General features: G+C 36.9%; 1 protein-coding gene across 7 annotated transcripts in view; it reads left to right on the plus strand.

Moving 5' to 3' along the window:
* The first annotated feature begins 247 nt into the window (after window positions 1-247).
* Window positions 248-27,085, plus strand: part of ZNF236 (zinc finger protein 236) — a 72,357-nt gene continuing 45,519 nt past the window's right edge. For 6 of the 7 annotated variants that reach the window (XM_029958915.1, XM_018070014.2, XM_018070016.2 and 3 more), the window contains exons 1-8: window positions 430-517; window positions 9,901-10,045; window positions 11,484-11,648; window positions 13,932-14,110; window positions 17,244-17,368; window positions 20,589-20,761; window positions 23,432-23,578; window positions 25,435-25,506. In XM_029958915.1, the coding sequence (XP_029814775.1) occupies window positions 459-517; window positions 9,901-10,045; window positions 11,484-11,648; window positions 13,932-14,110; window positions 17,244-17,368; window positions 20,589-20,761; window positions 23,432-23,578; window positions 25,435-25,506 (1,065 nt within the window). In that variant the 5' untranslated portion in view covers window positions 430-458. Of the gene's footprint in view, window positions 265-429; window positions 518-9,900; window positions 10,046-11,483; window positions 11,649-13,931; window positions 14,111-17,243; window positions 17,369-20,588; window positions 20,762-23,431; window positions 23,579-25,434; window positions 25,507-27,085 lie in introns of those variants that run through there. The other variant, XM_018070020.2, reaches the window with a different exon arrangement.

A 27,085-nucleotide genomic window follows, 5' to 3' on the forward strand; every position in this document is an offset into this window, starting at 1 on the left:
CAAGGCGTCCAGGTGGGACGCTCCTGCTGGAGCCACATGCAGGTAGACTCGGCGTGCCGGCCCCGGCGCTCGGGAGGCGCGGAGACCCCATCCGGCGCCGGCCCCATCCCACCACCTCCAGCTCCGGCCGGGCGCCATCCCGGCCCCGCCCCGCCACCACACCCGGATGTACCGACCTGCCCCCCCGACCGCGGCCGCATGCGCACTGTGTGCCCGCCGCCGCCCCTCACCGCCCGTGCCCCCGCCCGCCCGCCCGGCCCTGCCGTGAGTTCGCCGCCGCCCCGCTCCCCCCGCCCGTGCCCCCCGCCGGAGCGCCGCCGTCCGCCCCCCGCCGACCCTGTATAGGGCCGGGCCGCGCCCGCTCGTCCCGCGCCCCGCCTTCTCCCCCCTCCACCGTTCAAGTGTCTGTGTGTGCGTGCGCCAGGGGGCGGGAGGACGAAGGGGAGGAGGGGGCGGCCATGCCGAGGGGGCGGCCCCCCGAGCCCGGCGGGGAGAGTGGCGAGCCCGGCGCCGAGGCAGTAACGAGTGCGGCCGGGCGGGCGCGACCCGCGGCCCGGGGGTGGGAGGCGAGAGCCTCCGCGGGCTGCGATATAGTCCCCGGATGGGGGAGGAAGGCCGGGTCTATTGTGCGAGGGTACAGGCGGGCGGGGGAGGGAGAGGGAGGAGAGGGGAGGGAGTCGGGCCGGCCCTGCGGAATGATACGGGCGGGCAGCGGGGAGCGGGGCCGGGGCGGGCCTCGTCCCGCTGTCTTTGCCCGCGGAGCAGGGCCGTGGCTGTGGAGGCCGCTGGAGGAGGGTTCTCGGCCCTGGCCGCCCTCCTCCTCGCTCTCCTCCTCCTCCCGCGATGCGGTCCCGGCGCCGGGCCGGCGGGAAGGGCCGGGGGAAGAGCCCGGTCCGCCTGGCGGCCGGCAGGACGGGAGGGCTCCGGCTCCTTCCGCCGCTCTTTTCCCTCACCTCCTCCCTCCGGCCACACTAACGAGAGCTTCGAATGAAGGATGATAAACAAATGGAAAATGAGGTTTAACTCGTCCACTTCTCTGATTTTCAAGGAGAAAGTAGTTCTTTTTTTTTTTTTTTTTTTTTTTGGCCTTAAAAAAATCCTTGTAGTTGTTTTCTTTGTGAGTATATGTGTAAAAAAAAAAAAAAAACCACACCAAAACCCCCCTGGTTTTCTTTCCCGAACATATATTAGTCTTCGATTTAAAAATTTTTGTTTGCGTTTTACTGTTGTCGATGGCTGGACAGTAGTTCAGGGCAGGATTGGTTTGATGGGGGTTTTTCTGACAGTAGTTGGTAGATGGTGAGTTTTATGGCTCTTTTGTGCAGTTTATTTCTGCTAATGTTACTGGGGTTCTGTGAGCAGTATCTGATTAAGGCCCACAAACTGCAAAAATAGTGTTTCAGGTAGGCCTGAAACCCTTATCTGTGACTTCTCCTTCAGCACAAGCACTTAGCAGTAGATTTTGGGGGGGGGGTTATATTTTTTTTCAATAGATAGAACAGAGTGAGATTTCATAAAGCATCTGAATACTGTGGTTATTTCAGTCATAAAAAGTCAGTTAATATTTTCAGTATATATTTAGAATATCTGATTTTCCCAGTGCTTGCAGATGAGCTCTGGCTCTGCAAGGGGAATGTGTAGGTGAGCCTTCTGTGGAATATTTTTTTTTTGTAGGATTGAAGTGTGCTGACAGGCAAAAAAGAATTGCTGTGATGTTAGGTGAATGTTGGGAAGTTGGATAAAATGTTTTCTACATTATGGAAAGCTAAATGGGCCACAGTTTCCTGTCAGAAGTGGGGAGTTTTTGTTGTTTTGGTTTTTTTTGTTTTGGTTTGGGGTTTTTTTGTTGTTTTTGTTGTTGCTTCTGTTGGGGCCATTTATCTCAGCTTTTGATCACTAAGGAATAAGCATATCAAGATAGTCCCAAGAATTTCTGCTGTTATATTTTGGAGGTTGTAGGTTTGGGCATTTTTAAAGTTTACTTGAACACAAAGATCTACTTAATTCTCTAGTAGTTCTTGAAAGGTTGCACATGTCATAAATGCGTAAGCTCCTGTACTAATGGCATGATGCATGAATGAGAAAAAGATCAAAACTGAGACAGACTGTCCAGAAAAAGTTCCTAGTAACTGTTCATTTTGCTTGTAGTTGGATCTTGATCTTAGGCTCTTCCTATGGTAAGAGGAGTGTATGGCTGCCAAGACTTGATGTGAGTTTCATCACATTCCGTATTTTTCATGTATTTGTTTCTTTTGAAAGAAATTTGCTCGTTTACTAACGAAATTGTTTCGCAGAGGTAGTTTGCAGGCAGTGGTTTAGTATTACAGGGTGCAGGGCTACCATGAGGATTCAGAGACATCTGTAACTGCTGTGACTGTTTCTATATAGACAAATTTTGTGGGTTCTGGTGTCTTTGGTCCTTGGGATTTCAGTAGTTTGGGAAAACAGCAAAGTCAGTGTTGGCAAGTGTCATGTTTTTTTCTACACTTCTGTGTGACAAAAGAAGGTCATGAATGAGGAAGCTCCAGCTGAACAGGACAGCTTGAATTAAGGAATTTTATGTTCTGAGGACGTTTTGCTGTTTGTCCCATTCAGATATAGACTGACAAACTTTGAAAACTAGTTGTGCAATTGAAGCATAGGCTTCGCTTTTGGCAGGAGGATTTTTTTTTAGGAAACAGCTGTTTGCAAAAATAAATTTCATATCTCTTACTTAGGAAATTGTACACTTTTAGGTTCTTTTTTAGTGTGGTCCTTGGAATTCCTGCGGCCTTGTTATGCTGATGTGTATCATGAAAGAGAAGTGTTGCTCTGTAGTTGTACAGTCTGTATGTTTCTGGTAATGCATCTTTGAGAGAAAATAAAGGTGAATCAGTAATGTTACACAGCTTCCTTTAGACTTCTTCAACCGCCATGCATGTCAAAGACTAGAACAAGTTCTTTGTTCTAGGAAAATGAAATATGTTGGATAAAAAAAATGAACTCTAGGCAACAACAGTCAAAATAATATCGTGACCTCAATAGCTGCTATTCTAAGATAACCTTTTTTTGGCATTGTAGTGTTTCCCCAAAACCATTTTGCAATGATTTCTTCTTTTTTTTTTTTTTTTATCTCAATTGAACTGTTCAAATTGACTTCTCTGGGCACAAACCAAAAAATGGGAGGTTCTGTCTGAGCATAAGGAAACACTTTTTCAGTGTGAGGGTGACTGAGCACTGGCATTGGTTACAGAAGGAAGTTGTGGAGTCTTCTTCCGTAGAGAGGTTCTTTCTGTTGTACCTGTGATGTTTGTCACTGAATAGCAGCAACATGAAATGAGCAGTTTTGACCTTCATGACTGTGAGATCTTTTTCAGATAGCAGAGGAGGAATTCTTTGAACAGCAAAATGAAATATTTTAGGACATACTGAAGCGTTTTTTAAGCCTAGAGTGTATGTCACATATTAAACCCGAAGGCCACTTTTGCGCAAGTTTGAGCTGAATTCTTTTATGAGTGCAGTTAAAATTTGAGTTTATCGTGCCTTCGGGAGGCCTGAATTGTAACAGATTTCACATATGAAGAGTGCTAAATATTAAATACACAAAGCTGAGAAACAGAGAAGATGACACAGCTCTGCAGAGCTGGCTGTATTTGGTTTGCATCATTTATGGTGTGAGTGTATTGAATTAGGAGAAGGTCAGTTTGGAGGCTTTACATTCCACTTTTGTATTACTGAAAAAAATTGAAACTTGAACTCCCCAGTGAAGTCTTACCAAATTTTTGTTATGTAGATTATTTTAGTAGTTGTGTATTAGGGTTTTATGTGCTGGCCTTTGACTGACAAGAAGAGAATAGGGGAGTCATGTCTTGAAGGCAAGAATGAAGAGGTTGAGGTGCTGCTTATGTGATGTGCTCTAAATCTGTTAAATAGGATAGGTAGAGGTAATTCCTTTTTAAAACATACAGAAGGACAACTGCCCAAACTTTTGCCTTAGAAAAGATAATTGTTAGATTTTAATAGCGATACTGTTGTTTGGCCATCTCACTATTCTGCAGTAAGAAAATCTGTGGTTATTTACGAGGGGTGTGTTGTGTCTTAGGGAGAAGATGATAAACTTGGATCACACTGGTGTGCTTTAATTCCACATTAGATCCTCACTATACTTGAAATATGTGTGTGTCTTTTCCCAAGTTATTATGCAGTTGAATGACTTGTGTTTAAGTTCTGTCTCTGTGATAATTTCAGCCCCTGTTCGGTCCCTTCTCTGTAGCTTTCTGCCAATTGCAGAAATCTTATTCCCTATTGCACTTGTGCTGATACCTTCATACCTCATTTATTCATATGCATTAAGTACTTCCAGATATAATTACAGTTTCTATTTGAGACCTCTCTTGTCTTTCTTATGAGGTTTTTTGCTGCAGTTGGATTTTGTTCGCTCCCTGGGAGAAGGATGATCATGTGGTAAATCATTGACTTCATTCAGAAGTTTCTGTTAACACTGTAGTGGCTGGGCACAGCTAAGGGTCATGGTCTCAACCAGGAGATATCCAAATCATGTAAAAACAAACAGCTGAAAAACAGTGGCTTGGTATATTCATATGCAACTGTGGGGAAAAAAGTATAACTCCTGTTTTGGAGTATTTAACAATAAATATGACAGGATTTACCTGAATGGCAGATGAAGCTATCGAAGTTGGTTAGGGAGATGCCAATATTTTCAGTTATCTGTGTAGATTAGGATGATGCGGATGGTGTATCTGTGTGGTGGGTTGTCCTTGGCCAGCCATGAAACACGCTCCAGCCACTTGCTCACTTTCTCTTGCAGTAGGATGAGAGAGAGAACAGGAATGGCAAGAGCAAGAAAAAGCTTGTAGGTTGAGATGAAGACAGTTTAGTAAATAAAGTTTTAAAAAAAAAGAAAGGTAAAAAAGAAAAAGGTAAAAACCCCAAACCAAAACAAAAAACCCCTCAAGCCAGCTGAATCACCATCCAACAAAAAAGCCCAACCAAGTGATGCAAAGGCAAATGTTTGCCTTTAGTCACAGATTTTAAACAGCTGATAGGAAGGAAGTTGAGTCCATCCCAACCAGACCCAATGCAATCCATTTAGTATCTAACCAGTTATGATGGAGCTGTTAATTCCATGTCCTGTCAGGCTTCTCTGCTGCTGCAGTGCATTAATGTAGCTGTGCAATGTCTGGAATCGTCTGCTCCTGAAAGGAGTGCAGCTGCTTTATGTTGGCACATGCTGAGTGATTGGCCCCTGGATGTCCCTCCCAGCAGTGCACTCCTGGAAGCCAAGTGTCCGGACTGGTAGTACTTTACATTCCTGATTGTGTGTTGACCAAAACATAATAAAACTACCTTGTCTTATACAAGCCAATATTGATTGATTTCTGGATTTTGATTTGATACGTGGACCGAGAGTTAGTCTCTCCCCTTCTCTTCCCATCAGAAGTCACGAGGAATGACTTCTATTTTTGGTTTAAGAGTACTGAACTAAATTTAAAGTAAACTGTTTCTTTTATGATTGCAGAACTAGGCAAAATGTTTTAATGATTCATTATCATTTGCGTTCTATGAGTTCAAGTGTAGTATGAGGAAATGTCAGTGTTGGCATCCCTGTTTTGTTCTCTTGTCCTACCACTTTCTTGTCACTCATAAATTAGTAAATAGGTTTTGATAGGGTCAGACCCTTTTGTCCCTAGGCTTGCCAGCTGCCATTCAGTGACAAATTTTCATCCACAAATTTCACAAGCTTGAGTGCTTTATTCGCAGTGTCCTCTCAGTCAGATGCGAGGAGGTTATTAGAGGTCTAATAAGGCTGTGCTGCATTCACAGCTGAATGAGTCCATCTGCGCCTTGCAGAGAGGACTGCAGGCTGCCATGAGGCACAGTGCTGCTTACATAAGGAGGGAAGGCTTGGAGTGCTCTTATTCTGTCTTCCTCCTTCCACGCTGAGTTGTCGTCACTGGCTTATAGCAGAGAGCACCTGCTCGCTGACTCAACTCCCGAGGTCAAGTGTTGGTGAAGGCTGTGTCACGGCTGAGTTGACCCAAAGTGATTGCTACTGCTCTGTGAGGGGCAATAAATTTAAAACAGAAATTACAGGTTGTAACATTAAGAGTATTTAAATAAGACTATCTTTAAACTGAAAGTTTATTATCATCGATAGGTACTTCACAAATCTGATTCTGCTATCTGTGGGCACTTTGGACAAACTGTAAGGATACAGACAAAAATACATTTGAAAGTACATACAGGCAAAAATGTGTTTGACAGTGCATAATGAGCTAAGTACTCCCTGTTTAGTTTAATTGTTTTGATACTTGACTGTCTCTCTCAGGCTGTGATGTAATAAGGTTGATTTATGTTGCAACCAGACTAATATGCAAATTGGAAAAAAAATAGTAAGTGACAGCAGCTTCTGCACTGTTTCCATGCAGTTCATATTAATAAATGACAGTGTTTTAAGCTTTGCACCTGTTCAGTGAGGTTTATTATTTGTTGTACTGTGCAGATCTGAAAAAATCACTTGTTTTTTCTAAGGGTTTGTTACTCTGATAGTAATTTTGTGTTTTCTCTGTGTGTGTTTATGATATCACTGAGTAGCTTCTCTCTACTAAGAGCATGCCAGTTTTTTGTGTGATTGTGCTGACATTATGTGTTTAATCAGATAATGTCTTCTTGAATTAAACCCTCAAACTTTTAATTCTGTATTGCTGGCTTGAATGGCATTCAGTTAGTTCATTAATAGACAGCAGACTTCTGTTTTCATCTGCCAGAGTATGTCTGACATTAAATAGATTGCTTAATTTGTGTACCTAATACTTATATTTTTCTGAGAGCATAAGCATCATATTATCTATTTATTATGTGCTTCATAATATGATAAATGATGAATTGTGTCCATTAAACACTGTGTCAGGTATGTCAGTATCTTCATTTTGTTTCCCTTTGGTACACAGAGAATGTTTAGAATTGTTGTGGGTTTTTTTTCAATTAACAAATTTCTCAGGGCATTTAAAAGTACAGGGTCCATACCCCACTGCCAGCTTCTTGAACTGACATAATCTACATGTTTTTTTTGGTATTCAAAAATATTGGCCTTCAGGATAGGTTCAGTATTTTGCAGTGATTGGCTTGTTTCATGATCCAAGTTGATGTGTCTAAAAGCACTTTTTCCTCTAATATAAGGAAAGATTGTTTTATGATGATTTATCTAAAATACAGTATTTTAGGTTATTACTTTGACTTTTATGATAGAGGTATCAGTGTAAAGTCTTCATCTGGATATTAAATCTAACAAAAAACTTTGTCAAACTGTTGTTTCATTTTCACATTGAAATGAAGACAGACTCAAGCCATACTTCATGAATCCAGGAGTGCTGCCTGGAAAGTCAAAATATAGCTCACTTGCTTGTTAATTTTAATTGACAGTGTCTTTCCTGGTTTTCTCTATCTTGTTACCTCTTTCTGATTTAATGTTAATCATTTCTGTCTTTTTAAAGAAAAGCTGAAGTACTGTCTTCTTGTATATCTCTGCAATCAGGTGGTATGATTTCATAGAAATATAGTCATCAAATTCTGTTGAAACATCACATTTTCTGTTGAAAATCAAAGATATTTGATTTTTCATTTTATAATTAAACTCCTTTTGAATTCCAGAAGAAAATTCACAGCCTGTAGATTAATCAGTATTACAGTCAATATTACAGATATGATACACATTTTAATGAAAATGATACCTAGAAATGTTATTGAATGAAAACTGGTGTCATTTAGTAATGTTATTCAGACACTAGTGAACATGTTGCTTTTTCTGTGTTTCAAAGTTAGCACCTTTGATGTCGGTGTTACACTTTAGCTACTTCAATTTCTTAGGCATTGTTTTTGTATATTGTCCAGTGTCTTTGATCTTAAGAGTGACTTTAAAGATAACAATCTCTTTGGTTGAAGGAGAAGGCTTGAAGGCCTTTCTAAAGTCATGGATTGGATCATTTTTCAGTTGTCAAAGTGAGAGGTCAGGCTTTCATGGGGTTGAACAATTACTCCTTTTTCTAGGGGAAAGGAAAACCTTCTGCATTACGTTTTCATATAGCCCAAGTATCAGAGTAGATTTTTCTTCCACATCCCTTGTCCTGTCAGTATTTACAGAAACTGATTTTGTGTCCTTTATTCAACTCAGGGGTATTTATCACAAGGATGCTTAAAGGACTGTGTCTTTTAGTTAAAGCTGTGGGTTTTAATTATTGAAGAAATATGACTGTTTCAGGGTTGTTATTGATAGTGTCTGCATATACTATGAATGTACAGCTGAGAGTCCATTAAAGGATGCAGTAGGTTAAGTTTACACATGATAAATATTTGTGATACTTACATCTTTCTGTTACAGAGAAATACTTTATAACTAAACTTTGCAAAGCAGAAGTTAATTGGGCATCTCGGTCCAGAAATGGGAAGTGTAAGTCCCTAGGACATTGTTTTTACTTCTTGCCCAAAATATATTATGCTGAAATGTTTCCTACAGCTTCCTCAACTACAAGCTTTTAAAGTTTATTCATGAGAATTTTGGCAAGCAAAAAATATGGTCAGGATATAAGGTACTGATTTTTTTTTTTCCCCTCCCTTGTAAATGTTGTGGTGAATGAGACAGGACTTTGAAGTGGGTGCAGTACTGAGCAGAAATACTGTATGAATTGTGATCTTTGATTTCCTCTGAGGAAATGTAAACAGAATGCTGTAAACTTCTACTTGTGTTGTTACTTCCTGTGCCTAATTCTTATATTCATGGTGGAAAGTACTGACTTAAAGAGAAATATCAGGCCTTGAGTGTCTAGATCACAAAATCAATGTTCCCTTCTTTTGGTGTTCTGTTGTCGATGTAGTTGGAGCTGTAGGAATGTTTGAAACTGAATTCTGTGGATTTTTTCGCTTCAGTGTCCCTAACCTGCAGCACAAGTCAATCAATTTTTATTTTCATTTTAATAATACTGCTTTGAATGATATAAGTCCTCCTGCCAATTGCTTTTCTTCAAGTTATTCTTGAATAAAGATAACTTCTGTAGTAATGCAGTATCTTCTCAAATGTAAAATGTGTTTAACTTAGTTGGATTGATATTTTCTGTATATCGTAAAGTATTTATATGTTTAACTTTGGCCATTTGAGCAAGAGGGTATAGAAGCTTGGAACTTGTATATCCAAAGTTATGTGATTTTAGGAGTTCAAAACAAGAAAACTGTATGGACTTAGACTGGGTCTGTTTAAAAGAAAAATACATCTCTTTCTTCACTGACTTAATGTGTACACAGTTTGACTTCCAGTTTATTGCCTCTCTCTCAGCTATTTGAAACAGTGGTGTTGGTTTTACAACTCTAAAGGTTTTAATATAGGTTTTAATAAAGGTTTTACATTGCCAAGTGTAGAAGAAAGAAAAGATGTCCAAATTTTTCTTAAGGAAAAAAAGAGAGAGAAGTGATGGAGGGCAGAAAACTTGTATAGTCAGAACTACTGACTACGTAATTTTTAAAAGTCTTAAAAACGTGCGATGTAATATTATTAAAAGCAACCCTTCTCAGTATCTTACTCATACCTGGTGTATCTGGCAGAGTTTTATTCTGTTGCAAATTTGATGGATGTTTATGAAGCACAGGAAGAATTTATTTCAAATTACTAGGAAAAGGTGATTGTTTATCTCTTTAGCAACTGGCAGTATGGATATATGTGGTTGATCTGTTGTCACTGAAAGCAGTAATGTTTATGTTTGATATCTGCAAGATCCCTTGAATTTAGAGTGTTGTATAAGTCAAAATCTTAGGGGAGTTGAAATAGTTTCTGCTTCAAAAAATTTGTTTTTTACAATAAATTATAAGTAGATGAAATATGACTTTATACAAATGTTTTGATTGTTGTTTTGTAGATGACGTTCTGACACCAAATATAGAGAACGGAAATTTTCCCTACCAAGTACCTAACTTGCATAAGTGTGAGATTTGTTTGCTATCTTTTCCAAAAGAGACCCAGTTCCAGCGCCATATGAGGGATCATGAGCAAAATGACAAGGTATGAATTCTGGTAGATATAACCAATGTATAATGATATTTTCATAGACTGTCAGGTAAAGCTAACACAAGACATCTTTTCCATTTTTTTAGTCACACCACTAAAAATTACTACTTGGGGACCTCAGTTAAGTTTCTTCTCTTTCATGTTTTCTCATGTTTCCTTTGAGACAGGACCTTACTTTGATGTTGTTTAGTTCGATTGCTGTTTCCAGATCAGTAATTTTTAATTTTAGCTATTTTCTTTGACTTATAAAATATTCAGGTAGATGAGGAAGTGTGTAGGTTTCTTTCAATCGAATTTTCAAAGTGATTCTATATATTAGCAATAAAAAGAAAATAATACTTATATTGATTAACTGGACCTCACTAATAAACTAATTTAGTATGTATGTATTAAGCAGTAGATTAATGTCATCACTTTAGCTGCTTACGAGTCAAATTTAGGAAAGAATGAGAAAAATACAGATATGTGCTTAAGACTGGACTGACTTTTTAAATGAAACTTCTGCCACAGGTTGCATCTGTAATATGAAGCATTTAATTTCTTTTCCTTGTTTTCTGTTTCACAAAGCTGGAACTACTTACATGTGATGGAAAAATAATTTTATTACTTTTTGAGGTAGTTGTACGTACAGATTAATTTTTACAAAATGTAGCACTTTGGGATAACTTACGTATACAAAGAACAACTTAGAGAAGATTCAATGTTGTAAAGTTGATATATGACTGTTAAAACCATGCTATTGCACAGTTATGTAAGAGCTTTTATATCTAGAAGTGAAGGTGCTCTTAAAAAATGAAAACTGATTGTGCAGATACCAACTGAAGAGCAGCCAATCCTAGTATAAACTGTTTTGCTGTTTTGATTATTAATTTTGCTTATGAAGATTTCATAGAATCATAGAATATCTTGAGTTGGAAGGGATCCACAAGGATCTCTGAGGCACAGGACAGCCCCAAGAATCACCCCATGTGCCTGAGAGTGTTGTCCAAATGCTTCTTGAAGCCTGTTAGGCTTGGTGCTGTGATCACTTCCCTGGGGAGCCTGTTCCAGCACCCAACCACCCTCTGGGTGAATCGTGATCACAGTTAAAGTAGGAAAATATATCTCCATCTCCTGCTTGTTCCTCTTTACTGCTGACTTCATTCTTCTCAGACAGTCTCAGTTTTGAACCTCTGCTTTACTTAATTTTCCTGCTTTCTTTCCCCATGTGCTCTTGAAATGCTATATTTGTATCTTCAGTAATGAGATGCAAAGGAGAAAAATAATTAAGATTGGTATTGTTAAGGATCATTATCATATGTAGGTACTTGAACTACTCTTCTATTTTTAACATTTTGATTTGTATGGTTATATGTGTCACCCAGGGTATATGTAATTTTGAATTAATGTAATTAATGAATTTTGTCTTAATTTTTGTGATTTTAACGAACAGCCTCACCGATGTGACCAGTGTCCAATGTCATTTAATGTTGAATTCAACTTGACACTTCATAAATGTACTCACAATGGCGAAGATCCTACCTGTCCTGTGTGCAACAAGAAATTCTCCAGAGTAGCCAGTCTGAAAGCTCATATAATGCTACATGAGAAAGAGGAGGTAATTCATTAAATGTCATAACTTAAATTTTGAAAAGACATGTCATAATAGTTTTATTTAATCCCCTACCCGTATACCTTAGATTGGAGGAGTGAATAAATTGTTTGATTTAAAAGAAATAAAAAAACTTTTAGTGGGGAGACTGTTTTAATAATAGTTACAAAAATTAATAAGCTGGATATAACTAAGTGTTCCCATCGTGTCTTTGTTAACAAAGAGAATCTGTGCATGTTTGACATATATATAAATATTAACTGATTGGTTATTTTCAAATACTTTTATTTTGAAGATATTTCTGTGACTTCATCTACATAAGCCCACATGTAATAATCTGGGTGATTGTGTTTGATGGCAGATGTCATGGTGAGGCACTCTCACCATCTATAGAAATAGAAGAAGTTGTTCCCTTATCTACAACTCCCACTTCTGTTTTTGAGTGGTGGTTTTGCTTCAAAGTGCTTTGTCTTTCTTTCCCTCTCAAAATTTAGTTTTCCATTTTTATAAGGTGTTGGTTGAATTCTTAGCAAACAGTTAATACACAGTGGTGTTTTGCACCCTTCATAGGCATTACTGCATTATTGCAGTTGCCAGAGTTGATTGCACTGCCCAAAATACCAAGTTTTCAATCAAGTAATTGCTCCTTCTCCCGTGAAGGCTTTTTTAAACTTAGACTTTATGTTGGAGAATTGGAGCTAAAGCGCTGTTATCATCTGGCTTCTGATCATAAACATAACAGTGGTATATTTCTCCATGCCAACTGCAGATGGCTTTGCGGCAGTTTTGACCACTACGTTTGGGATAATAGGCCTGTTTATACTTGTCTAATCCAGGCAGGGTATACCATGTGTAGAGATTGTGTTCCTTCTTTAATCATGTTTTAGTTCACATTTTGTCACATACACAGCCAAGTTAAGTGGACTTGAGTACAATTTTGTTGCATGTTAATATATCTATAATGATACATGGCTTGATGGGTATTATTAAGGGAACTTGATTTATAAATGGCTAAAAACATCAGAATAAGGAAACTAAGCGTCAAGAAAGACACCTGAGAGTAATTTTTGATATTCATTTCTGCCACTAAGTGATTTTTCATGCACTTCAGCAGCTCTAATTTTGATACTTGGTGCAGATGTCAGAAGAATAGGCTGTGTGATGCCTTCTAATTTAAAATTCAATCTGCGGTTTGAACATTAAATTTATAAAAATATGAGTACCTTTCAATTGCTAATGAATGTATTCTTATAATGCCCAATAATTTTATGATGAAACAGAGATGAATGTAACAATTCACAGAGAACTGCAGGAATAACTTGCCCAGTACTTTTGCCTAGGACCTGTAGGAGATCTGGAATTTGAACTTGAAGCAGAGGTTATTGACCATCTGAAGTTATTGATGTCTGAAGTTATTTATGCACACCAGTGAGGAACATTTAACAGAGATAATAGATATTTTTAGACATTTAAGCTTAACTCTCAGCTTAGATTTTGTAAAATAAAGATGGAATGACAAATAAAAATTAAGAATTTTGTAAAGCAAAAGGAAGTCAAGAGCTTTTAGTTTTCATTGAAATAATATTTGACTTTGATTCTACCTCTGAATTTCAGAGAAGTGACAATAGTTTTGCATTAAACATCAGAAGTTAGTTTCCATTCTAAATGTCATAGAATAATAATATAACTGGAAAATGGTGTGTTTAACACTGCTGTAAAATTAATGGTTTATCTGTCAGAAGTATTATGTGTCCCTATTAATTTCTGTCAGCTTTTCTGTGAAGATAGCTTAAGAAAATTCAGTACTAACTGTGGTGGGATTACTGTTTAAAAATATAATTTTAACCAGTAAAAGTGAGATATCCCTGACTCTACATTTAAGGTGCTTGTGGTTGGAAAGTAGTATTTGTTACCAATGTTTCTGTAGACCATAGTGTAATGGCACTGAGGTAAGTTTCTGTGTGTGTCTTGAATCAGCCTACCAAGGAAATAGGGACTGGTGATGGTGGTACTGAAGTGCTTGCTGCTGCTGCTGCCGTGTGAACTTTTTTCAGAATTCGGTTTCAGTGGAGTTTCTTCAAATATAAATATTAATATAATCTTACAGTGATTATTGTTCATGGTTTATATTATGGGACTCATAAAATTTTTTTGCTGTATACTTTTATTGCTGCTTGCTTCCAGCTGACAATGTCCATAGAAGGATACATTAATCTGCTTGAGCAAAGCTTGTGTGTATACTGCTCTTTGGGAATATTTTTAAAAATCAGTGTCTATTATCTCTCTCAGAATCTTATCTGTTCAGAATGTGGAGATGAATTCACTTTACAGAGTCAGCTGTCCATACACATGGAAGAACATCGTCAAGAATTGGCAGGCAGCAGGATCCACAGCTGCAAATCTTGCAAAAAGGAATTTGAAACTTCCTCGCAGCTAAAGGAGCATATGAAAACTCACTATAAAATAAGGTGACGATCACGGGATTGTAACAAAATGAGCAGATGCTAGTTTTATGGTGATAGCTGGGAAAAGCAGGAATAGCATTTCTAGTCAGCAAAATACCATGATTGATGCAGATAATTTCTTTTCTTTGCTATGCCATTATGAAATGGCATTTGCTTTTTAAAACTTTGCTTAAGTTGGTTATTTTTGGAGGCCTTCCCCCCCCCCCCGTTTTTGTATTTAGGCACACATACTAAGCATAGTTCATCTGCTAGCTATTTGTAAACACGGGTTAAGTTTTTCTGATGCAAAGTGGTTTTTTGAAGTGTGTTTATGATTTTAAAGGCTAATAGCAGTACATCGAAGCAAATGTATATTAATTTTACATAGCCTTTATTTTAATGACAAAAGTTCTCATGATTGCCTTCTGCAAAGAAAAGTTGTTCATTTCAGTTTAATTGTTTTTTGCAAGCGGTCCTCATCACAACCTCCCATGAGTTTCTTGTAAATCTGAAAAAGCACAAAATGAAGGTAAAAAAAGAGGCCTGACAAATGCTGTTCTTATTCTTGGTGGATATTTGTTCTGTCCTTTCTTTCAGCTCTCTAGTTTAACTTTACTTTTAGGAATGCGAGAATTTTTTTAAGTTAGAAGGAAGAAAAACTTAGTTCTATTGGTTTAGTTTATATATTAAGAAAGCCAAAAGTCTTGACTAGTTATTTCTCTTTTAATCTCTTCTCAGTTTCTGTAAAAAACAGATGGGGAAAATTACCTATCTAAAACCAAGAAATACTGGCTATTTCCAGTTCTTTTTCTTAGCAGATGATACAGCTTCTAAGATCTTAATAATTGTGTTCCAGAAGGTTGAAAAAAGTATTGTTGTAGATTTCCATTTGCAAACAGAAATTTAAGGGTTTGAAGAATCAAGTTATGTTTGTATTGGGTTATATAAATGTACCATATTGCATACAAAAATCATTCTTGTTGTGGACGTCTCCTGTGTAGAGATGAATGAAGATTAGGATGAATAAAGAATAGAGTGAATATAATATGATGGTTGTGATTTTGAGAGAGTATTATGTGTGCCCCATGCTGACATAAAAGACATCTAAGTGCTTCATGATCATTTGTTTATTTTCCTAAGCATGGATTATTTCTGGATTCAGAACTTTCTTATATGACATTCGTCTTATTCATCAGTTCAGATGTAGAAACGTGTTGCAGTTGTGTTCCATAAACTGCTGTCTGTACTGGTGCTGTGCTGTCCTTTAACCAAGGACCAATACAACCCATGTATATGAGCAGGGTTAATGACTTGATTCAGTGTTCCCGCTCCAGGTCATCACAAAGCAAATGCAGCTCAGACCTGTGTTTCACAGAAATAATTTTGAAAGGAAAAATGTGGAAATTCAAATTTTATTGTTGAATGTGAAAAGATTAATTAATGAATTACGAAAAGTTAATGTTTGGTCTAACTCAGTTATGTAGAGTGTATTTAAAGTTCAAAGACACACATGAATTTGACTACTGTTTTTCAGTGTAAAATAAACTTCAGAGATTTTTTAGGATTTAAAATTATGAAGAGCTTTGTTCCTTTAAGTTTTTTTCATTGAGGGGATGCACTTTCATTGCCAAAAAGGTAATAGTTCTCTGAATCATTTGTATTCAGACTATTAGGAAGTTTTTAAATTTAAATTTAATACTAATTTAAATTCAGTATCTAGCTTTTGCTGAAAAGAAAATGGTCATTCTGACTCTAAATGATGAAGTAATTTAGAAGGTGATCTGATCTTTAGTGATTGTCCCTACAACTGCCTCCAAATCAGATATTATTTTTGTTCTTAAAGTGCTGCAGATACAGTGAAGACATATTGCTCATCAAAGAATGCATTCTGACAATCAGGCTGGTCTAGATCTGTCCTCAGGTGAAAAGAAGAGGTTGTAACATCTGTGTTGTTCTCTCTCCTTATCTTCAGTTTTCAGTTGACTTATTCTGGATACTTTTTAAAATTTTAGTAGATATAATTAATATGTAAAATTAAAATATATTACCCACACTGTGCTCATTCTTTAAGATTATAAAAGGATTTTAAAAATACATGTAGTTTTTTTTAAGTAATTGGAAGGGAAAATGTGCTTTCCTTTAAATATACACTGAACATCTATGTTCTCCTAGAGTGGAAAGATGCAGCATTTGAGAAGTTTAATGATTTCTTGTGTTATACACAGACTATTACTTCCCTGCTATTTTTTTCTGTTATACGACTTGTCTTTCAATGTGGTGGTGTGCTTTGCACTTTTGCTCCACATTATGAACAACTGAAAGAACTAGCTAAAAACACCAGGTATTTAAAATTGTTTAATATCAGCTAGAATTAAGCAGTACTGAGAAGCTGGATTAATGTATAGGTGTTGTTACTTAGGCAGTATGGAAGATAATTGAATGCTCTCAATACTGTACTGGTTTGCCCGCTGCCTTGTGGCTTCTGCTTGTTTTCCTGAGTTGTTGTGATGGTCTGCAAAATCTGGTTTTTTTCCTTTTTTTCAGTCAGTTTTCCACATTGCTGTTGACGTTTCTCAGCAGCCATTTAAACTAGTTAGTTTGATTTGTAGAGAAATGAATTTGGGGAATTTATATCATCTGTTATTATGGTTCTGTGGAGAGTGTGATTTGCGTTTGAGGGGCAGGGGTGAGTATTTGGGTTGTTAAATTGTTAGCTTGCTCCTTATAGACTTCAGCAAGTGCATTGAGACTCAAATTCATGAGATTTTCCTATTCTAGTTAAGAATAAAGGACTCGTGTTCAGGCAAAAGAAGCAGAGTTGCACAGAGTTGAAAGTTCCCATAAAAATAATATTTGTGAAGTCACTGTATACTTCTGGCAGAATATACTCTGAAAATGTCTCTAGAGAGCCTCTAGGGTGTATCCATTTTTATTACAGAAATAACTGAAATTCTTGGTGCATGTAGGTCCTTAGAAAAAAGCTGATTGCATTGTTCTTTTAGTATCATTATAGACTTTGGTTTTTCGCTGTTGCAGCTGATACTGTATGTTGTTATCAAGTTTACACTATGCTAAAAATGATGGGTTAAAATAAAATCATTAAAATAATGCTTCATATTAAAATTATTTAATTATTTGGGTTTTTTTTTAATGACAGAGTATCAAATACTAGATCTTACAACAGAAACATTGACAGAAGTGGGTTTACCTATTCCTGTCCTCACTGTGGAAAGACGTTCCAGAAACCAAGTCAGTTAACACGACATGTTAGAATACACACAGGTAAGGCTGTGGAAGTAATTATTTTAATTGGCATTGGTTTTACAAAATTCAGTGAACCTGTGAAATGCTAGTCTTTTTCTCCCTGTTGGGACTTCAAATGCTATCAATACATTTCACTCATTAGATGCTGTTACCTGTTGGTTTAAAATAAACTTTTTTTATTTTCCTCTGCTTAGCAAATTTATATGCTTTTAAAATTTCTCTTCATATAATCGGAAACAGTTAAAAAAATTAAAGTACTCTATAGGTTTCATTTTTTACCAAATATCAGTTTTGGTACTTGCAGTTTCAGTGAGCCCTAAACCGCGAATCACTAGGCAAGGGTGAGTCAACTACTCCAAGTAAGATCTTACATACTCTAGAGAGCAGGTTCTAAAATTTACTGTCCCAAAAAGGGTGAAAGTGCATAAGAATTAATAATACTACTGAAATAGTGGCCTTGCATTTGTTTTTAAATTGATTTATTTGAAATTGCAAAATGATCTTGGGGTGCGATAAGCCTAGATTGTAATTTTGGTAATTGAAGAAGTGCAAGTGGCTGTTCAAATTTCCAGAATGAATAGCAAATGGTTTTTTCTAAATTGCTGTCCTAAATATGTGCACGCTTAACCCTTAAGCAGTTGAAATAATTGAAAAATACCAAGCACAGAATAAAAGTTTTGAAGTTTACAGACGACTAAGGGAATAGTTCTTAAGTTTCAACCAGCTATACATCGTATAGCAGGAGTTAGTCCTTAAACAGAACCTTTGCTGGAAGTGTTTCAGTGCTATGCAATATGTATGTATTTTTCATATATATTGAATAAATTGCTGTTTGTCTAGTTTTTAGCTAGTTCAAATATGCAGTTACATAAGTGTGCAATGTTGTTTGTATTAACAGTCGTTTCAGGCAGAGATGTGATGAGTTGCTATTTACAAGAATGGCTTTGTTTACCAAGGAGAAATAAAAATACCATTGCATGACTCTTTCTTAAGAATCTTTTTAAGTTCAACAGATCCAGTTATAGAATAGTAACACAAGAGGTCACCCTTGTACCTGCTTTTAAAAAATTGCTTCAAACAAATACCCCAAAAAAGGTCAGCGAGAATTGAGTATTTTGGAGTCTTGACTGTATTTGATACATTATTTTAGCTTATTCTAGTTGAAATTAAAGAAACAAGGTAATAGTTGGTTAAGGATGCTTCTTTAAAGCTTCAAAAAGTTCAAGGGCATTAATGGTTCTTTAGAAGAATAAAAAGACATTTGTCTACTGGGAAGCCAGAGACAGTCCCAATCTGCACATGACAGTAGATAATTTGAAGTTCCAAGTAGCTAGCAAATGCTCATTTAATTTGTGAATTACTTTATTATTCTAAACCTGCAGACAATCTGTGTGGTATTCAGTTGCTTGAGGTACTGTAACTACGTAGGAAAGTACAACTCTACTGTAAAGAATTTAGAATCCCCAAGTTTTTAATTGTTGAAAGAGCCTGTCTGAGCTACATGTGCAGCATTACATTAGTGTCTTAATTTGCAATACTATTTTTTGTTTGTAACTAGTCATTTCAAGCACTTACACCCTTTTGGGAAAAAAATTAAGTCTCAGAGGCTACAATTCCCATACTAATAACTAAGTAATAAGCCCCTCATTCCTCCTCTCAATCTGTGTTTTAAGTTATACTTGCGGAGTACAGAAATTCCACATTTCCACAGTGGAATTAAGATTTAGTTTCTGTAATGAGATTTACTTAAATAGGCACACTTAACCTGAAGCAATACTTCTCTGTGTCCACCACCTCTTAGTGGAAGCTAAGCCTTTTACCTATGAAAGCCCAGCAGGAATTTTGTCATTGTATTTCAAGATGTGAATCAATGTTCTTTGTCTTAAAAACTAAACAGATCTTAAAGCATCTTCAAATCCCGTAAGCAGCAGAACAGAAAAAATATATTCCTTCAGTGAGTTAAATGCTTGTAATCTATTTCAAAAAATAGCTGCCTTTCTTCCAGACAACGTGAATTTAATTAAGAATTAATAAGTGTAAAGTAGATGTAATTACAGCTATATAACTAGAAGTCATATAAAAATATTTGTTACAGCTGCTTTAATGTACATTATCTTTAGTGCATGGTAGTACTTACTGGTGTAGCAGATATAATGTACAGAATGCTTGTGATGGTTTTGGTAAAGAAATTTGCAAAGGCAGTGTTTTCAAGGTCTTGGAGTTACCTCAGCTAAACTATTTAATTAAAAGGAAAAAAGGGTAATACTGAGTTCATAGCAGAAGTTCCCAGTAGTCAATTAAGACACGTTTGTAATAAACTGAAATTTATTCTTAGTATCTGTATGTTTAAAATATGTAGCATTGTAATCTGTTTACGCACTTCTCTTGTGTTCTGTCACCTACAATTTCTGCGCAGTTTTTCGTGCCTAATCTGTGAATGTACAAATAACTGGAAGAATGCGCAACACTGAGATCACCAAAATTGGGAAATTGTGGCAGAGCATTCCTGTAGCAGTATTGCCTACTTTTTGTTTAATGTTCAATAGCAATATTAGCATTCAGAGTCTTAAAATTATCTTCTGAGTATGATATCTCGTATAATATTTTATTGCATATTTTCAGTAGATGGTTGTAAAGAGTAAACGGCTGTTAATATTTATTGGGGAGTAGGAACCATAGGCCATCTTCTGCAGTGTTACTGTAAGACTTTTTGATTTTTAAACTAAAGGTTAAATTTTTGATACTTATTTATTACTGTCCATTTACCCTCTGGTCCCTCTGTTTCAGTGGAGATATATGCATTCTATACAATTTGGTATACAAGAGTGATGTATGTGGGTTTGTTGTTTCTTTTCTTTCTCCCCCTTTTTTTTTCCTCCAGTGATTTTGCATAACAGCTTCTGAGGTCTTCCAAACTACAAGTCGAGAGAATCCATTCTAAATAATTGCTTTGTATAGATTTCCTTCATTTTAACCATTTTAACTGATAATCATCAGCTAGTTCACAAAACTTTTTCATAAGGCTACATTGTCATCAGAGTAGGTGCTGAGGTTGGTGGCTGAGGTAAACAATTTTCCTTGAAAACCCACTAATAAAATGTGTTTGCATGTATGTACAGATGTCTCTAGGCAAGGTTATATTTTAGCTGCTATAATTTTTCTTTTAAACACAGGAAACTGCTAACTCTTATTGGAAGCTCCTTATGCTCCTCTTCCCCCTCTTCCCTTTGCCTTGCAGGTGAAAGACCATTCAAATGCAGCGAGTGTGGGAAAGCCTTTAACCAGAAGGGAGCTCTGCAGACTCACATGATCAAGCACACCGGGGAGAAGCCCCACGCCTGTGCCTTTTGTCCCGCAGCCTTTTCCCAGAAAGGCAACCTGCAGTCGCACATACAGCGAGTGCATTCGGAGGTAAATACAGTTAATTATGCCTTGGTACTGACATGTCCTGTTCAATTGTTGCTGTTCCTGTGCGCTCCAGTGCTGTCTGCAGCCAGTATAGATTTACTGCTGTAGTGTAGATTGGAGTTTGCTGGTTTGACCAGCGAGCTTTCCTAAATTGCTTGATCTGAATAAATGTGTACTTAGGAGAAGTAGCAAAACCTTCATTGGCCATTGTGTTTTCAGTACATGGATAGATTAGAAAGTAGTGGGTTTAGGTGTATAAAAATGTACCTGTGTCTGTCCTGGGAGAATGAGGACTAGATTCAGATGAAAGTAAGCCAAAAGCATCAAAGCAGAAAATGGTGAAAAATTTCAAGGCCAAACACACTAACTCATCGTAGAGCTTACTTGCCATTTGTATTTGAAGTATATGTCTTGCAGCCTTTTTCAGGAGTTTTTTGGTTACAGGTAGAAGAAAATTGCAGAATAAGATAAAATTTGTTGTCTCAGATCTCTTTATGCCTGTTGTTCTTCTCTGTGATAGACAGGTTTTTAGATTCAAAAGGTACTGCTATGATAAAGTAATGCAATCTTCTGAGCAACATAGGCTGTGCAACTTTGTTCAGTAATTTCCTTACTGACTTCAGTGATTTTTGGTTGGAAATACCCATAGAAAGGGACCTAGTTTTGATTCGTAAGGTATGAAGTAATAGAGGCAGCTTTTTTTGCATTTTTTCTTTTTCATGGGTGCAGAATAGCATCTCTGTTCTCACTCTTCCCCTAACTCTGTCCAAGATTTGTGTTCCCGTTTTCCATTTTTGTGTTACAACGGCAGATATTTTGGGGATTTTTTTTTTACTAAGGATTTTTTAGCGTGTTAGTTTCTTCCTTTTAGGATGTGCCTTAGTATATGGATATGTCTTAGTAGTTTGTATTACACTTGGTTATATTAAATCATACAACTTTGAGTCCTGTGTCCAGTTCTGGGCCCTTCAATTCAGGAAGGACATTGAGGTGCTGGAGTGAGTCCAGAGAAGGACAGTGAAGCATGTGAAGGATCTGGAACACAGGTCCTATGAGGAGTGCCTGAGGGAACTGGGATTGTTTAGCCTGGAGAAGAAGAGGCTCGGGGGGACCTTATTACTCTCTACAACTACTTGAAAGGAGGTCGTAGCCAGGTGGGGTTGGTCTCTTCTCCCAGGTAGCTAGTGATAGAACAAGGGGACATAGCCTCAAGCTGTACCAGGGGAGGTTTAGGTTGGATATTAGGAAGAATTTTATCACAGAAAGGGTGATTAGGCATTGGAATGGGGTTTCCATTGAAGTTGCCATACCTAGAGGTGTTTAAGGAAGACTGAACGTGGTACTTAGTGCCATAGTCTGGTTGACAGGATGGTGTTCAGTCATTAAGGTTAGATTTGAGGATCTCAAAGGTCTTTTCCAACCTGATTGATTCTGTATCTTTGTGTGACTAGTCGTTTTCAGAGTTCACAGCTCTCTGTATGTGATAGCTTTTGCTACATAAAAAAATACATCGACATTGATTTCATTGATTACATAATTTACATTTACTTTTTCCAAACCAGATTGTTAGGGATGAAGTAAAAAATATTTTTTACTTTTTTCTCTGTTACTCAGTTTTTCTGTAAGAAAGAAACAAGCTGTGGGATAAGGTGCTTTAAATAAAATTCTACCTCTTGATCACATCCTATGCTTCTGTGGTCCTGAGCCTACATTTTAGCTTTGGGTAATTTATTGATTTTTTTTTTAAATTTTTTTTTTCTTTCTTGGTCTTGCTGTGTTTTCTTCAAGCATGCATGGAATTCTATGAATTCTTTGTTTTATCCTGAGAAAATTACAAAATAACATAGGTGATAATGAATTACAGACTGTTCTCATTTTGTAAGGCTACAACTCTGTTGAGCTGTAGCAGTATTTTATTACTTGATGTCTCTTTTTGAAAGTCTTGTTAGCAGGTCAGTGTCAAAAAATACAAAATACCATACTATATTGCAAGTACTTCAGTGTGTTTTCTTTTGAATACTTTGTTGCTCCCTTTATAATATTGCAAGTCCTACACTGGCTATTACTGCTGTGATAGACTAAGAAGGGGAAGTGAGGAAGGTTGAACTCTGCAAATTTAGCTGTTTTAATTACCTTAACGCCTTGGTCTGAAAGTCCCAAACAAATTTCTGCTGGTCACTTTCTTATTCTGTGTGTTTTAATTCAGTTCAAACTACATATTAAACTTCCCTGCCCTTCACTGTGTTGGTTTTGTCTGCATTTTTTTGTCTTTGTATTTCAGAACAACCTTTTGTGTTATGTACGATGTTTCATCTTCTGACACATCTTAATTGATAAAGTTGCATTTCAGTTTTGCTTCTAAGTGTGGAACAGTAGGAAATTGTAAAGAGGGAAAAGTCTGCAGTGTCATTTACGAGATGACATTTGTTGTGCTGTCTACTGCTTCCCAACATTGAGAAGTGGTAATAGGCAGTTATAGTCATGCACGTAGATTACAGTTGGTTTGATATCCAAGATATACCAGATTAATTTCATCAGTAACTTGAAAAAATTAAACCATTTTACTCTCATAGTCCCACAGTATATTTGTTATATGGATAAATAATGAAACATATACTTGGTAAATGTGGGGAAAAATTACTTAAATTTTTTGTGTTTTTTTTTTTCTTTAAGGTGAAGAATGGCCCTACATACAACTGTACAGAATGTAGCTGTGTCTTCAAAAGCTTGGGTAGTTTAAATACACATATCAGTAAGATGCACATGGGTGGTCAACAGAATTCTGCGAGTGCTTCAACAGATGTATCTCATGTTACAGCAGTAAGTTTTGTTTGGTATATTTTGAAAATGCCTTTGAGAGTTTAATCAGGTCTATATCTTAATTCCGATAATTCTTTGGATAGGTTAGAACTTATAGACCTGTAGCTTCTTTTGTCTTTTTCATGTTTTGTGTGATTTCTGGTATTAAGTTTCAGGATTAAATGTTGGGAAAATGTAAATTGGCAAAGTATATGCAAAAAAGGATTTACAATTTGAGGATTTGGTTGAAAATACAACAGTTCAATTCTAAAACGAAGTAAAATATAATTCTGGTCCTTACAGATTATGTTAGCCTCCCAGATAATATAAAACTAATGGGGAAGTTTAAGTGTAACAGTAAAATTTAGAACTATTGAAATAATATATTAGTTGCCACACATTTTCAGAAATTGTTTATATAAATCTAGTCCATATAAATACATAGTGGATCCTTCTGTGTGTTTCCAGTAATTTGTTTTAAATGTTAGCTTCTTACATGGCAGATTATAAAGCAAAACTATAGCTTTATTGGAAGTACTGAATGTTTTTCTTTCTTTACCCAGATACAACTAAAATTTAGAAAATGCTTCTGATTTTAGAAGACTGTTCTATTTTTTGAACCAGTACATATTTAATTTATCATAGTACTCTTTTTTTCTTTGAATAGAACTGCCTTTTTTACCTTTATTTCACTCTGTTTTGCTTAATTCCCGACTTTAATGGTCACAAACAAGACCAGTCTTCGAAGAGGAGGGTTAAAATTTGAAGTCTCAACTTCATTATGCAGCTGTATCTTGTTGAAAACAACTGTCTAGTAATGTTGTTTGGAGCACCAGTTTTTTAGATACCATTTCCTTCTTCATGTTAATTCATTAAAAAAAGGCTAATGTGACCTATTTGCTTGCAAATACTTATATTCTCTGTGTCTTTTTGTGCATTTCTGCATTCACAAGCCTAATCTTAAAAGCAGGATGGTAGAGAATTTCTTTATACTACCTCATGTTTGTTTTTCCCAGCTAACTGTGTTCTTATTGTTTTGTTTTGGTTAAATATTTTGCATTTGCCTAGCATATTGATAATACAGCAGTGTGTTGTTATCTTCACTGATGCATACTTCTCCACTTCCATGAAACAGTATAGCAAATACACCTCCATGCAATAATATAAGCAAAGAGAGAGAAGGCAGAAAAAGTCTCTCTCTAAAAAGAGATGTCAAGAAGTTTAACAAGGGAGAGCAGAGATAATAAATGATGTGGCAGTTGCATATCAGAGAGCATTATGCTTTCTATTTGCAACTTCTTATCTGAAACTGCAGATACTTAATTATTTGTATTTTTTAATTGCTTTAGAAAGCTGGCACATTATTAGGTTAGCGCTAACAGTCTTTGATTAGAACTGGCCTTCATTCTGCTCAAAACTTGCAGAGCTGCTTTGACATCAAATCTCCGGTATAATTATTCTATTCTGAAGTTTGTGATAGGCTCTGTCATCCCTTGCTATGTACCTGGGGATAGGCAATGATTATGTCCTTATTAAGTACACATCCAAAAGCTGCAGTTTCCTGAAAAACTGTGCTACCGAAGAATGCACTCTTGTGTGGTACATGAGTACATCTTGTAAATTATGGTTACTGTAAGGCTGTTATTTTTCTTTTTCTGGATCAGTACTTATAGCTAAGGTATTGGTTTCTGTAACTTGTGTTTATTTAATGTATATAAACTATGAAGTAGTGATGGTGATTTTGTGTACTTTTGTTTCTCTCAGTCTCAGTTCATTTTTCTGGGAAAATAAACTGTACCACTTTTCTGCATTATATTAGTCATGTTTTTCTTCTTTTTGACAAAGGTTTAAAATACTTTATTTTCATTTCTTTGTAGGACCCTGTCACCCAGCCTTTAACAACATCCCCTGCTAATCTTTTGCAACCTGTTGATAACAAATGGAAGAACGTAAGTGTAAAGTTTTTGTCACATTTGTGTGTCAAGACTAGAAGTGGGAGAAACTTTACAGAATTCTGTAAATTTTCATTTAACTGGTGAAAAATGATATGCAGTGATCCTCTATGATAAGTTGACCAACTAACATGTGAAGAGAAGCTCTTTAGTGAATGCAGCTGGTTATGTAGAGACAGAATAGGCCTTGAATGGATTGTATTCCCTCATTTGTTTACACAGTCATGATTTTGCATATAATTCCATTCAATAGCTCTTCAAAATGGAGCCAAACGCTCTTCTCTATAAAAGGACCAGAAGCAAGTAAGGACTCTTAAAAATATTGGATTGTTCTGCCCCTCTGCCTTTACTTTGCATGGATACCATGATTTGGGTTAGAGGAAAGGAGTTGTGTTCATAATGGTTGAGCTGGTTGGAATTTGGACAGCAGTGGAACTGTGGGGTTCAGGACGAGCTGTGGAGCTGGGGTAGGAGGATGCAGGACTGACTTTCTGGAACCTCATAGCAAATAGCTGTGATGTACAGGCAGGTCTGTATGTGCCAGTCCCACTGAGAATGCTGGCATGTTTTTTTGCAGCTATATAGCATCTTGTTTGTCACCTATTGATTGCAGCATGGTATCTTAGTGACAGACATCTGACTTACAGTCTCCCTTTCCCCAGTTCAGCTACTGATTATCTTCTGATGTGCTAGAATCCATGAAACCAAGAACTAGGAAATATGGCATTACTGCTTTAAAGTCATTATAAACAGTCCACTCACTTTCTTTTTGTCTTTTACTGTAAATTCATTATTCCAGGACCACTTAACTTATGGCTGGACAGAACTGATATGAACTAATTGGTTACAAATATTTGTTGTATTAAATAATTATACTATTTCCTTGTGAGATTTTAAAAATATTGAAATAGCTTTTCTTCAAAAGTTTAAGTAATTTTTTCTTTTTTTTCTTTTTAAATCGGTTGAAATTAAATTTCAAGTCTTGCATGGTCTCCTGCATTTCTCCAGATGGGAATTAGGCCCTTGTGTCAGGGTGTCAAATTCTCTGTTTCCCTGTACTTGATGGAGCGTGCAAGGTTTTTTCCTAGTGAGAGGTATGAGTTGGAAGCAGTAGATCCCATTGCCTCCTCCTCACAGAAATTGCCTGAAATTGCCAGGCATCTTTCCAACCACTTTGTTCCCAGCCTGTGGCAGTACATGGGGTTCTTGTGACCCAAGTGCAGGACCCAGCACTTGGCCTTGTTAAACCTCATACAACTGGCCTCTGCACATTGATCTGGCCTGTCCAGATCCACTGTTGTCTATTCTCTGTATTTCCTTCTGCAATTTTTGCTGTTTTCACTTGCTCGTTTATATTGTTCACTATCATGAACTGTCTTCAGTAATACAGGGGAAATCAAAGCCATCAAAATTCTTAAAACATGCTATGACGTATTTTATTATTGAAGAGATTCAAGGTACATTAGCTACCCTGCCCAACAGATAAAATACTTCAGGGTGACTTGATCTGCTGTTTTGAAGAAGAAGGAAAAATCTATAATCTCATTAATAGAGAAAAGAAAAATAATTTTGAGGG

Source organism: Manacus vitellinus, unplaced genomic scaffold (genome assembly GCF_001715985.3).
Source record: "Manacus vitellinus isolate BGI_N305 unplaced genomic scaffold, ASM171598v3 scaffold_17_pilon, whole genome shotgun sequence".
Classification (NCBI taxonomy): Eukaryota; Metazoa; Chordata; class Aves; order Passeriformes; family Pipridae; genus Manacus; species Manacus vitellinus.